The 13,081-nt window shown below is 39.8% G+C and overlaps 1 protein-coding gene across 1 annotated transcript; it reads right to left on the bottom strand.

Moving 5' to 3' along the window:
* Nucleotides 1-7,168: 7,168 nt before the first annotated feature.
* On the bottom strand, nt 7,169-13,064 carry LOC141434563 (lipid droplet localized protein-like). Its single transcript, XM_074096995.1, has 3 exons — nt 12,954-13,064; nt 10,820-10,988; nt 7,169-7,480 (listed from the first exon to the last, which is right to left on the bottom strand). The coding sequence occupies exons 2-3, from the start codon at nt 10,986-10,988 to the stop codon at nt 7,194-7,196; spliced, it is 456 nt and encodes a 151-aa protein (XP_073953096.1). The 5' UTR covers nt 12,954-13,064; the 3' UTR covers nt 7,169-7,193.
* Between the last annotated feature and the right edge of the window lie 17 nt (nt 13,065-13,081).

Raw genomic sequence — 13,081 nt, 5'->3', positions numbered from 1 at the left:
ATAGACCTTGATGAAGCGGCAACCACGCCCTCTGCGATTAGCCATCATCAAAGGTCCAGCGTAATCTACGCTAGTAACCAAAAACGGAAAACCTGGTTGAACTCGTTGTTTTGGCAGGTTGCCCATGATTGGAGTTATGGTGCGACCGCCGAAACGACGGCACGTTACGCATTGACGCGTGATTGTTCGCGCTATATTACGACCACCTATTGGCCAGTAAGATTCCCTTAACGAATATAGTAAATGTTGAGGACCCGCGTGCATGAGAGCTTTGTGACGATTTTCAAATATTAACTTCGTTAATTGATGTTTTTTTCCTAAAAGTATCGGATGAACCTTGTTGTATTCGTATTCAGAATTCACCAAACGCCCACCAACCTTTAGCAAATTAAAATCGTTTGTGTCAATATAAGGATTTAGTGACAGCAATTGTGATTTAGTAATACAATTTCCTGCTTTAATTTTTGCGTACTCTTCAGGAAAAGAATCCTTTTGTGAAATGAGTATAATTTGCTTTAACGCGTTATCTAGTTCGTTCGCGGTAAGCGGTCCGATATGTTTCTTCGATCTGAAACGTGCGTTATGAATAAAGCGAATGATGTACGCATATGTGCGCTGTAGACGTTTCAGATCGGAAAACTTGTTAAACGGGAAGAAATCGTGGCTGCCAGTATCGACAGCGAGACACGTGTTGTGCGATTTGACTTCAGGTAAGTCTGAAGCTGCAAATTTCGTTTGAAATTTAGGCCATGAATGTTCAGGCATGGACAAAAAGTGTGGACCGTTCCACCATAACTTATTTTGTATTATTGCACTGGCTGTCAGTCCACGTGATATGTGGTCTGCGGGATTTTCGTTAGTTGGGACATGTCTCCAAGCAAAATTAGCGCAAATGGACTGTATTTCTGCAATTCTGTTACGGACAAATGTTTGAAGTTTGCCAGGAGGCATACCCAACCAACCCAGCACGATTGTAGAATCGGACCACAGAAAGCAATTGTCGAATTTTAATCTCACGGATTTTATTATTTTATCTAACAAGTGAGCGCCAAGCAGTGCGCCGCATAATTCAAGGCGAGGTGTGGTCAACGGCTTAAGCGGAGCCACCTTACCCTTGGCACATAGTAGATTTGTAATTATTTTGCCGCATGAATTAATTGAACGAATATAAGCACAGGCACCGTAAGCCACTTCCGACGCATCGACGAAAATGTGTAACTGCAAGTCGATGGGGGCGCGGCAGCTCACGTGTCTAGGAACCCTTACCTCGTTGAGATAAGGCAACGTCCCCACAAATGACAGCCACACGTCTCTTACGTCATCTGGAACCGAGTCGTCCCATGATAGCTTGTGTAGCCACAGCTTCTGCATCATGACCTTGGCTTCTAATATTGTTGGAGCGACCAAGCCTAAAGGGTCAAATATTTTGGAAATGGTCGATAAAATATTTCGCTTTGTTACTGAACCTTTAGGATCGATGCTGACTGTGATGCACAAGTCATCCGACGTGCTGTCCCAATCGACGCCTAAAACCTTGGAGCTATGCTCGGGGCATAGGTCTAGGTTTCCCTCGCCACTTGCGGTTTTATCGTTCGCTATATTTTGTAGTACCGCAGTGTCGTTTGATCTCCACTTTCGTAATGGAAAACAAGCACTGCTTAGTGTTTCTGTCAACCCTTTGTAAATTTTAGTAGCGCCCTCTGTCGTCGACGCTCCTGTAATGAGGTCATCCACATAAAAATCTTTAGCTATGATCTCTTTAATGCTGGGATCGGTGCATTCTATGGATAATTGACGCAAACAGCGAATGGCAAGGAAAGCAGCTGACGACGTGCCATACGTCACGGTGTTGAGGCAAAAGGTTTTGATCGGCAGTGCGGGGTCATCCCTCCATAATATTTGTTGCAGGCAACGTTGCGCTGGGTTGACCTCGCACTGTCTGTACATTTTTTCTACGTCTGCTGTCAGCGCGATGTCGTAGTGGCGAAACCGTGTGAGCAATGAAAACAGATCGTCTTGTATGGTAGGACCCACCTGTTGTAGGTCGTTAAAGGAATAACCAGATGACGATTTGGCTGAACAATCGAAGACGACTCTTAGCTTGCTAGTAAGGCTGCTGACCTTTACTACCGCATGATGCGGAGCAAAGTAGGCTATTTGTGATTTATCAAAGTTTGATTGACTCATGTGCCCCAGCGTTAAATATTCATTGATGAATCTCTTATACGATTCCTTTAATTCAATATTTTTTTGTAGTTTTCGTTCTAACGAAAGAAACCTTTGTTTAGCTAAATAATACGTATCACCTAATAGGTTAGGTGAACCTTTCATAGGAATCGTTACTAAAAATCGGCCGTTAGGCAGACGTGATGTGTATTGTACAAAGTTATTTTCACATTCAATTTCTTCTGATGTCCATGGAGACTGGTTGATATTTATTGAATCTAATTCCCAGAATTTTGCTAGTTGATTTTGTAATGAGTTTGTATCTATTTCCAAATGATTTTTTACGTATGTATGTGTTTTATTTTGTGTATGTAAAAAACCGCATATGTCGGTGGTGCCGGACATTGACCCGCCTAAAACCCAGCCCAATTTAGATTCATGTAGAATTACGTGCCTATCTTCTAATTGAATTCTTTGAGACCCTAGTAAGTCCCAAAATATGTTGCTGCCTAATAAAATGTCTATGCTTGACGTCTTGTAAAAGTTCGGGTCAGCTAATTTTATACCTTTAGGTATCTTTAAGTTATCGATAGTGATAGGTTCACTTGGCCAAGGGCTGGTTATCGTGGGAATGACAATGCAAGTGATTTTAGTAAAGAAATTAGAAAATTTCGATTTTATGTTTACCGTACATATTTTATTGGATATAGATACATTATTATTTATACCGGTCACAGATGTAGATATATCTTTCGTGACTAGGTTTAGTTCATCACATAATTTTTGTGTGATGAAATTGGAAGTACTCCCTGAGTCCAACATAATACGTGCAGAATAATAACCATTGTGTGCGGAACGAACGTCAACAACGGCAGTTGATAACAGGCCCCGACGCTGCGATGAGGCGCAGACCAGACTAACCGGGCGGGCCGAGCCGGCCGTTGAGCCAGCCGGCGCGGGCGCCGTCGATGCGGGCAGCGCGGCGGCGCTCGCGCCCGCCTCACTGCCGTCGGTCGCCGGGCGCACTGAGTGCAGAATTGTATTATGTTTTTTCTTGCATACTCTGCATGGGCTCAAGCGACACTTGTTAGTGGCATGACCGTGACGTAGACAATTTAAACATAAATTTAAGTCTTGGGCTTTAATTTCCCTATCCTTTGTTGACAACTCTAAAAATGATTTGCAATTGTATATATTATGTACATTTGATTGACACACGGGACAGAGCTTAATTTTATTCGTTTTCATATTTGTTTTGTCACTAGACGTGTTAATTAACAAGCTCCGTGGCTTGTCCTGCCTGACATTTCTTTGCTCGAGAATTTCTAGTAAGTCCGCACGCTTTCTGATGAATTTAATTAGGTCATTAAATTCCTCAGAATCGGTTGCCAGTGTGGTTTTATATTTTTCCCATTCGAGTAATGTTTGGGAATCTAATTTCGTGCAAAAAATGTATATCAATAGCGTGTCCCAGTGTTGGATCGGTTCATTAAGTATTTCAAGTGATTTTAGATTTTTTATGAAAGTATCATTTAATCTGCGCAACTGAAATGACGTTTCTTTTTGAACTGGAAAAACGTTGAATAACGCCTTCACGTGATTAGAAATCAATAAACGTTTGTTATTGTATCTGTCGCACACTAGCTCCCATGCAGCGTTATAATTAGACGCACAGAATTCGATAGATTTTATAACAAGGGCAGCGCTGCCGTCCAAGTATGATCTTAAGTAGTGAAATTTAGTAATATCGGATAGGTTTAAGTCGCGGTGGATCATTGATTCGTACATATCCCTAAACTCCAACCATTGGCTATACGTACCATCGAACTTGTTTAGATTTATCTCGGGCAACTTAATATTTAATTTTGTCTGCCTTACCTCGCCATTAACACCGCCCTGATCGGTGTCGTACTTTCTGTCAGGGCTAGCCGCGGCGCCCACCGCTGGGCGAGATCTACTTAGAAGTAGTTGAGCCTGCGCAATACTGCTATAATACGTTGTTTCAAAGGTATCCCGCTGGCTGTACTGTTCGTCAGGGTCTTCCTGGGCACATTCAATCTGTAATTGAACGTCATGGAACTCATTAAATACTAATTCCAACCTTGATATGCGCAGCTCGAGCTCAAATCTATGATGTTCCGTTAATTTTTCCGGCAATTCGCGCAAATAAGTATTAAAATTAGTCAATTGAGCCTTGCATGTACCCCGACGTCTGATATTATCTTTTAAGTCTGCCTCAGACATATCTTACCTTCTTAGTTGTGTTTACTTTTGTAGGTTAGACTGCTCGAAGCAAATAAACACAACAACACCGAGTAATTAAGGCACTGTAGGCTAGTTAAATACTTAAACACTGCACTAAGTGCTTAATTAAATTGTTGTAGGTTTTTTTTTTTTTTTACTTTTCAGTTTTTTCTTGGTTTGTGATTACACTTTTTAGTTAAATTTATTTTATAGTCAACTAGTATTGACGACAAACACAAACTAATTAGCAGCACCTATTGTACCGTTACTTGTTAAGCGCTGGCACTTGCGTTAGGTATGCGATAGTTGAAGTAAACAACTATTAGAACCTGTTGTGTTATAATGTTATGATTTGATATTGTGAGTTTTTAGTGTAAATATATGGTTAAATGTAATAACGATTCATGAAGTGAATGTGTGTAATATGTGATATATATAAGTGTAGTGCAAGAATGGAATTGGATGGGAAACTTAGCTGGATTTCTAGTACTCCTAGGCCTTGGATCCTTCCTGGTATGTTTCTTGTTTTATTCTTGCTCACTTAATCGTATGTGGTGAACTTGATATTTGTTCTTCGCAGTAGACTCGATGAAATCAGTTCGTTTTTTCGATTAGTTAACTGCGCGGTAGCAATACGTAGGTACCGCCACGGTAGCTGGACAGTTAAATCGTAGTTACTCGCTGGTTTTTACTTGTTGCACGGTTCGAAGACCAATGTTTGCGGGCTATCCTGGTTTTGTGGATGCTGAGAGAAACTCTTGTACTTGTATTACGAGTTTAATATGGTGAATTTACAAAAATCTTAAAATTAATCAAAATGATTGCGTCTACCGCGCTCGTGCGACAAACGACAAGTTCCGAACCGACAGCCGCCCCCCGCAGCTCCTTCACCCCCGCGGTCGCCTGCTGGAGTAATACGCGACACTATGCCTATACACATACGATTTCTTTGCATTGCAAGAGAGTCGTTGCCATGCGAGCGCAAGACTTTATCGGTACAATATAAAGGTAATAGAGGTTAATTATTAGAGAGCCAGCTACAGCAACAGTGTAAACAGTTGGTTGGTTTGTATACACGTAAAGGTCTCTGCCCACTGGGTATGTATTATAATACCGATAAACGAAAGACCGAATTTCACAAGACCTATGGACGGAAGGCCGAATATTAAAACGTCGAATGGATATATGACCGAAAGTTTGAAATCCCGAAAGTACATTTGACCGGCAGCCTAAAACCCGAAGACTACAATCCCGAAGATCAAAATACCTACACTCGAAAGGTCGAAAACTCATAATGCCGAACAGTGATAATCACTACAAGTAAAATAATCGACCATCAATATATCGAAAATCAAAATACCGAAACTGCCGTTATACCAAAGACGAAACAAATATAGCAGGAAAAGATTTGTGCGAGCGAGCGAAGGTTCGCAGCAGAAGCGACTCGGATAGGTTAGGTTCAGAAGGCTAAGGCGGGAACGAAGCGGAGCGGAGCGGAGCGGAGCGGAGCGTAGTTCCCGCCTTAGCCTTCGATGTTAGGTTTTTTTTTATAGCAGGCAAGATACTTAACTGCCACTAAGAAAGTAGGTTGGATAAGATTCAACAGCAAAGATCATTTGTGAAGCAATATTATCCGGGCTGCTATAAAAAAAAAACCTAACATCGAAGGCTAAGGCGGAGTACGCTCCGCTTCGCTCCCGCCTTAGCCTTCTGAACTAACCTATCCAAGTCGCTTTTGCCTCGAACCGTCTTGCTCGCTCGCTTCGCTCGCTCGCACATATCAAACTTTTTTTTGCTTTCGGTATTTTGTACTTTCGGTATTCTGAATTTCGATTTATTAAGTATCGATATTTCGACTGTAGGTAATATGATTTTTCGGTATACATACCCCATTTTCGGGATTTTGTACTTTCGGTCATTTAAAAATAGATATTTCGACCTTCGGTGTATCGGTTGTCGGTATTTTGTACATTCGGTATTCTGAATTTCGATGTGTTATGCGTCGACATTTCAACTGTAGGTATTATGATTTGTCGGTCTTATAATACATACCCCTGCCCACTACATCGTATCATGCCATGACCGTAATCGGAAAGTGTCAGGAAAGAAATGCCAAGCGCATACGTGACACGCGACGGCGAACGGTTGGTTATGGTTTATCAATCCAATTTATATAAAGTGTAAACAAACCGTTTTTATCAAAATTCTTGTATAAACACCCAGTGGATCGCATCAATAACACATTCATCTGTAATTCGCGTCTTTTAACTAGACGTATAAGGGCCAATCAACTAAGTTACCGACACTTTGGGCGCTCCTGCGTTACCAAAATTGTCTCTGGCGTTACCAAAAAATAGTACTTCCAACAAGATATTTAAGGGTTAGTAGCTTAAACTTACGTAGGATGGCATGTATTCATGTATACCATGTATTAAATTACAGAAAAAATATGTTTACTTACAAAAATCTGCAATTGTTTGAATAATTTCGCGGACAGATTACTGTCGGTAAAAAAGTTGATTGGCTCATAATCACTTTTTTCACGAAAATTCACTTGATTTCAATATTTAATTTTCATTTGATAAACCTTCGTCAAAATCTGACGTTATTTCCTGAATTAAACATGGGAAAGGTAAACGTCCGAGTGCTCGACTAGCTAATGCCAAGGCCCAGTAGACGACACCCTATTGCTAATGACATAAGATTAAAGATGCCAACTACTGGGCCGTGGTTCCCACGCGGGCCCAGTGCGGATTGGGAACTTCACACATATCATTAAATTTTTATGGTATTTTGCCGCCCCCTAAATGTGCCCCCCCCCCCCCCTTTAAAACGCTACGCCACTGTGGAAAAAGGGACTTGAAGACTTGCTTGTGCCTCACCTGTGACTCCCCACTGACGTCCACGACATGCGTCTTCGCCTCGACCGCCGCCTTGACGACGGGCTCGCCGTACATCCGGTACGGGCCGGCGCAGTTAGCGACCACCCTGGCCTGGAGACACATGTCCTTGATGGACTGCTCGTCTGTGACGTCAGCTACGATCATCTTGATGCCCGAGAGGTCTTCCCCTGTGGGAGGGAAGAATTGTAAGCGACGGTTTGTTTCGTGTTTGACTATTAAACTATTATGGTAAATAGTATGCAAAGATATCGACACCACAAAACACAGATAGTTCAGAAGTCAATCTCCTGTATGTACTTCACTTTTCATACCTACGCTCGGCGGTCGCTCTAAAGTTGTCAACTATGTCTTATGCACAAAAAACTATCGTGGTAGTGGCACTCTTATCTAGTTGTTTGATTTTTTTTAATTTATAAATAAAATGCAAATACATGTAAATTATTTTGAGAATGAAACGGGAAGAATGAAAATATGAATTAATAATAACTAATTATTTTTTTCATTTTAATGTCATTTACTATTATAAATGCGAAAGTGTGTGTGTTTGTATGTTTGTCCGTCTTTCACGTCGAAACGGAGCGACGAATCGACGTGATTTTTGGCATAGAAATAGTTTATGGGCCAGAGAGTGACATAGGCTACTTTTTATCCCGGGAAAATTCACAGTTCCCGAGGGAACAGCGCGCGATAACCGAATTACACGCGGGCTAGGCTAAGCAGCGGGCAAAAGCCAGTTAATATTAAAGTGCAGGGGGTGACTGGGGAGGGGGGGGGGTGTACACCAAACCTTCAGTACCTATAGCCCGTAATAGAAAAAAACTTATTCTACAAAACAAAACAATAAAACTGACAAATATTACAATACAAAAGTTTACAGAACAGAAACAAACGAAATTTTACGTTTGTCAAAATTGTCACTATCGAAAATCCCTAATAACTTCTAAACGGATTACCCTAGTTACACAATTTCCATCACCCTATCACTTAAAACTATCAAATCACACAGAAAACAACACAATATCTACCCAAACAAAAAAAATGTTTTTCAACTTACGTAAGTTGGCGTGAATTACGTAAGTTTAGAAAAAAATATGTCCTAATACGGTATTTGACTATTTTGTATATGTTTTATAAATTGAAACTACACAATGCATGTTATCGAATAGAAAAACAATTTTTAAGCTACCTTTACAAATAACAAAGTTATAAAGGTTTGAAATTCAAGATTAGACAGAGAAAGACATACTGGCATGTGACGTCACACGCCAGTACCGCCATACTCGCTGCATAGAGAAAAGCGTTTGAGAAAGAGACAGGTATATCGATTTTTCAAAAAATCACTATAAATCCAATTTTCAACCGATTTAAATTTTCTCTTCGCTAAACACTATCTGTATATCTATATTTTTATAATAATATTAAGCCGTGGTGGCCTAGTGGTTTGACCTATCGCCTCTCAAGCAGAGGGTCGTGGGTTCAAACCCCGGCTCGCACCTCTGAGTTTTTCGAAATTCATGTGCGGAATTACATTTGAAATTTACCACGAGCTTTGCGGTGAAGGAAAACATCGTGAGGAAACCTGCACACACCTGCGAAGCAATTCAATGGTGTGTGTGAAGTTCCCAATCCGCACTGGGCCCGCGTGGGAACTATGGCCCAAGTCCTCTTGTTCTGAGAGGAGGCCTGTGCCCAGCAGTGGGACGTATATAGGCTGGGATGATGATTAAGATATATGTCAATTTCAGGAGTTGTCAAATACCGCATTCAGATAAGTAGCGATTTGTCGATATTCTGCTTTCGTATTCTACATTCTAAATTGGTATATTCTGGAACTTCTGGAGTTCAGACGCAAGTGGGTCGCAGACTATGTGTAATAATGGCGTATGCGTAAGGCGTTATCTTAACAAAATAAATGGGTGTTCAGACGATAAACTACCAAAGTCGATCCGGCTGTTACAGATTTATTTTAAGCTTATTACTTCTCCAGACGGCTCTAAAATTAAACACGAGCGCAACGGGAAAACTTCCTCCATTTTATATTTTATATACGAAAGGCAAATACACCCACGATATAAGTATTTACATCCGAATTATCTCATTGCATTCTTGCTTCAGTCTATCGCAAGCCACAGAAAGAAATACCTATCATCAAGAGATTTTTAGGGTCCATATCTCAAAAGGAAATTAGGTACCTTATAGGTAGTACAACTACAGTCACCAGCACCTATATCTGACACAACAAGCGTGCATAAATATCTGATACGACTCTATTTTTAGGGCCGGAAGGACGTGTCATATTTTTGAACTCTCTGCTGTGGCAGATATTAATGCTGGTGACTGTACATGAAAAATTAAATGAATGAGTTCATATACGTTCCACCGCATAACTTTGCCTAAAAGTTCATTGCCCCGACTAGTATCACAAAAACTATAAAGGTATAATTCCAATAATTGAATAGGCACTATACCGTTAAGCGATTCGAACTCAATCCGGGAGTAACGTAAAGACGTCACATAAAAAATGTATCTCAAAAATGCGTAAAACTGAGTATTAAGTAATGAAGTTTTAGGCAGATTTATATGGCGCGTGGTATACTGGTATATCAAAATCCTGCTGTCATTACATGACAATGACATGTTCTTGAGTGCGTGACCTCAACTCTGGTGGCACTACCTACACCAACTTGGAAAAGTTGAAAATACCCCTACATTGTCATTTCAAAAATTAAAATCTCGAAAATGGCTGAACCGATTTTTATCGAATTTACCTAGCTAAGAACCACGCACCGTAAGGATATTCGCTTTGACATAAAAAAAAACCGAATCGAAATCCAACTCTTTGAGTGTTACCACGCAGTTCGGCCAATCGGGTAAAAATATACATCAACATAGCCCTCGAATAAAGTTTCGGTTTCTGTTACAATTATTAGTTTCGGTACTAAAAGTAACCTTTAGACACCTAATCATTACAGATTACAGATATAATATCATTATAATAGTATTATGATATCATAAAACCGGACTAAAGACAAGAGCGAGTGATTAATGGTCTGTAGGAAAATAATGACTTATTGTTGACGAACAGACCATATTTTACTATATAGCACCGCGAACAGATGGCCGTTGGTGCCGAAAAGTTCTCGAATGGAGACCGCGTGTCAAGCGCAGCGTAGCACGTCCAACGAGATAGACGGATGACCTGGTTAAAGCCGCAGGTTCACGGTGGATGAAGGCCGGCTTCCAACCAAGGCAACTGGAGTTCTATGGAGGACAACAGTCCAACAGTGGATGTCCTATGGCTGATATGTTGATGATGATGATGACTGAATCTTATTTTCATAAGCGCGTTTTTTCCCAAACTAATTCGCCTTTCGACGCACGCTGTCAGTTAATTTGAATAAAGTTGAAATTTGCTGATTATCTTCAAATGGCTTCAAGGGGGCCCCAAGAATTAGCATTGCCTAGAAGCTCCGACATGATTAGTGATCTTAAGGGTTAGAACTGACCTGTCTTCTTCCCCAAGCTAGCCATGAGCTCCTCCAGCTTGGACTGCGAGCGTCCGGCGACGCCCCACGCCAGCCCGGGGTACTTCTTGGCTATCCGGACCATCTCCTCTACAGTCTTGGCTCCGGTGAAGCCCGTAGCTCCGAATATCACCACGTCCAGGCGCGACATCTATTGTTAGAAAAGCAAAACAAAATACGTTTATTTATAAAGGCTGACCAGAATTATGATAAAACCTCGCCATATTGCGGAAAATCAATAGAACTAACTTCTTGCACTGGTAACACTAAATTCAAATGTCATCTGTCTTTTGCTGTCAAAGTTTAACGTTGTTTTCGCGTGGTATTATAGTGTTGCAGGTGGTAGGACCTTATGCAAGGTCCACCCGGATTGCTACCCCATATCTTGCTCGCTAATCCTGCCATGAAATAGCAGTGCTTGCACTGTTGTGTTTTGGCGTGGAGAGTAAGACAGCCGGTGAAATTACTGGCACTTGAGGTATCCCATCTTAGGCCTCTAGGTTAACGCTAGGTAGAAATAGTAAGTAATACAGAAAACAGGTACATAGAAAGAAAATTACAAGGTAAGCAATAGGCAGCCAGTGGTCTTATCGCTTAAGAGTGATCTCTTTAAAGAAACCTATCCTACAGATTACCCTTTATAATATTAGCATTATCATTATCAAGTAGGTTATAGGTTTAATATTTATTTATAATAATTATTGAACATGAAACTACCGTGAGACTCACTCATATTAAATATAATGACCCGGATAACTCACGTCTTAAATCGAGTTTAGCCCGAAACATGTCGAGTGCGCGTGTTGCAGCAGCCGCTGAGTCGCGTTGCTCCGAAGACGAAGGGATTAGCCCGAAACATGTCGAGCTAAACTCGATTTAAGACGTGAGTTATCCGGGTCATTATATTTAATATAATAATTATTATTATTATTTTACATTATTATGCTTATGGAGATAAATAAACAATAGAATCGGATGTTTAATATGTATTTAAGACATATGTATTTATCTATATAAGTATTTTTATCTGTTTCATAGTATCCCCAGTACAAGCTTTGCTTAGTTTGGGACTAGGTCAATTGGTATTAAGTGTCCCATGATATTTATTTATTTATTATTTGTTTACACATTCTCGCACAGCACATCTCACATCTCACATCTCTGGTGGAAACAACTGAGCAGAGCTAGGCGAGGTAAATGAAGTGTTTCTATTAGTTAATGAAAAACATATTCCTTGCAACACATCCTCGCACATCTCTGGTGGAAACGCTACTTAACACCTGCACCAAATTGTCTGTAAGTACTACCAGCTCATGGAATTTTATTCCGATTTCATAGGTATATCGGGGTAGAAAGTAGCCTAATGTGTTATTCCAGATGTTCAGCTATCTATACTTTAAACGTTTAGGTAAATAACTAAATTAACTGCAAATGCAATGCAAACTATAATACTAAACTTTGGCGGCTAAATTTGGTACATTCAAGGATTTTAAATGTTTTACTTATCTATCATTGTACCTAATATAAACTAGACTAGTGTATTTCAATTCAATACAGAAATGTTAATGTTTAGATAGTTTAATGGGGGAATATCAATATTTAAGACAATTGACCTTGTTTTGTTCACATTAGAAATACCTACACAAACCAAGTATAGGTACATACACAGCAGTAAATGTTCAAGGTCAAATTCAAGAACTTTATTAGACGACAAATAAGAGACAAATAATGTTTATTTTTCATAATATTTGCTTATTATTTTTGACTTACAATAAGACCACGACGATAAACCTACAGTAGGTAGATTTAAAAATAGACTTCTAACCATTTTATTCAGGGGTGTAATATTATAAATATAAGGGTGTAATATTTATGATGGTCATGCATATGAACTACATATTTCGCTACTGATTGAAACAATATTTTAGTACCAGAAATATTGCAATAGTAGCTCTTAGAACTACCTTGAACTTTTATAGACTACTTTGTAAGCAAGCTTCGTCGATAAAAAAACAGAAATAAAGTTTACGATACCCGATAATAACAAATTGATAACACGATAAATAAGAATAAAATTACATGTGAGTAAAATTTTGAATAATAAGAAATACATTACCTTGAAATTATATCGAACAAACTATAATAATCACTAATAATTGAACCAAATTTTATCCACTACCGGCGAACTCAACGACTACGCAGCAAGATAAGTAATCAAAATATGCCGGTCAGAATGAAAATGAT

This window comes from Choristoneura fumiferana, chromosome 13, assembly GCF_025370935.1.
Source record: "Choristoneura fumiferana chromosome 13, NRCan_CFum_1, whole genome shotgun sequence".
Classification (NCBI taxonomy): Eukaryota; Metazoa; Arthropoda; class Insecta; order Lepidoptera; family Tortricidae; genus Choristoneura; species Choristoneura fumiferana.
The sequence above is the reverse complement of the archived record's forward strand: the minus strand, read 5'-3'. Positions and strand labels throughout refer to the sequence as shown.

Bases quoted from the DNA above. Each gene is read 5' to 3' on its own strand.
- LOC141434563 (XM_074096995.1), bottom strand. From the start codon at position 10,988: ATGTCGCGCCTGGACGTGGTGATATTCGGAGCTACGGGCTTCACCGGA. The intron at 7,481-10,819 runs GTCAGTTCTAAC...TCCCTCCCACAG, and splicing joins TAGCTTGGGGAAGAAGACAG to GGGAAGACCTCTCGGGCATC.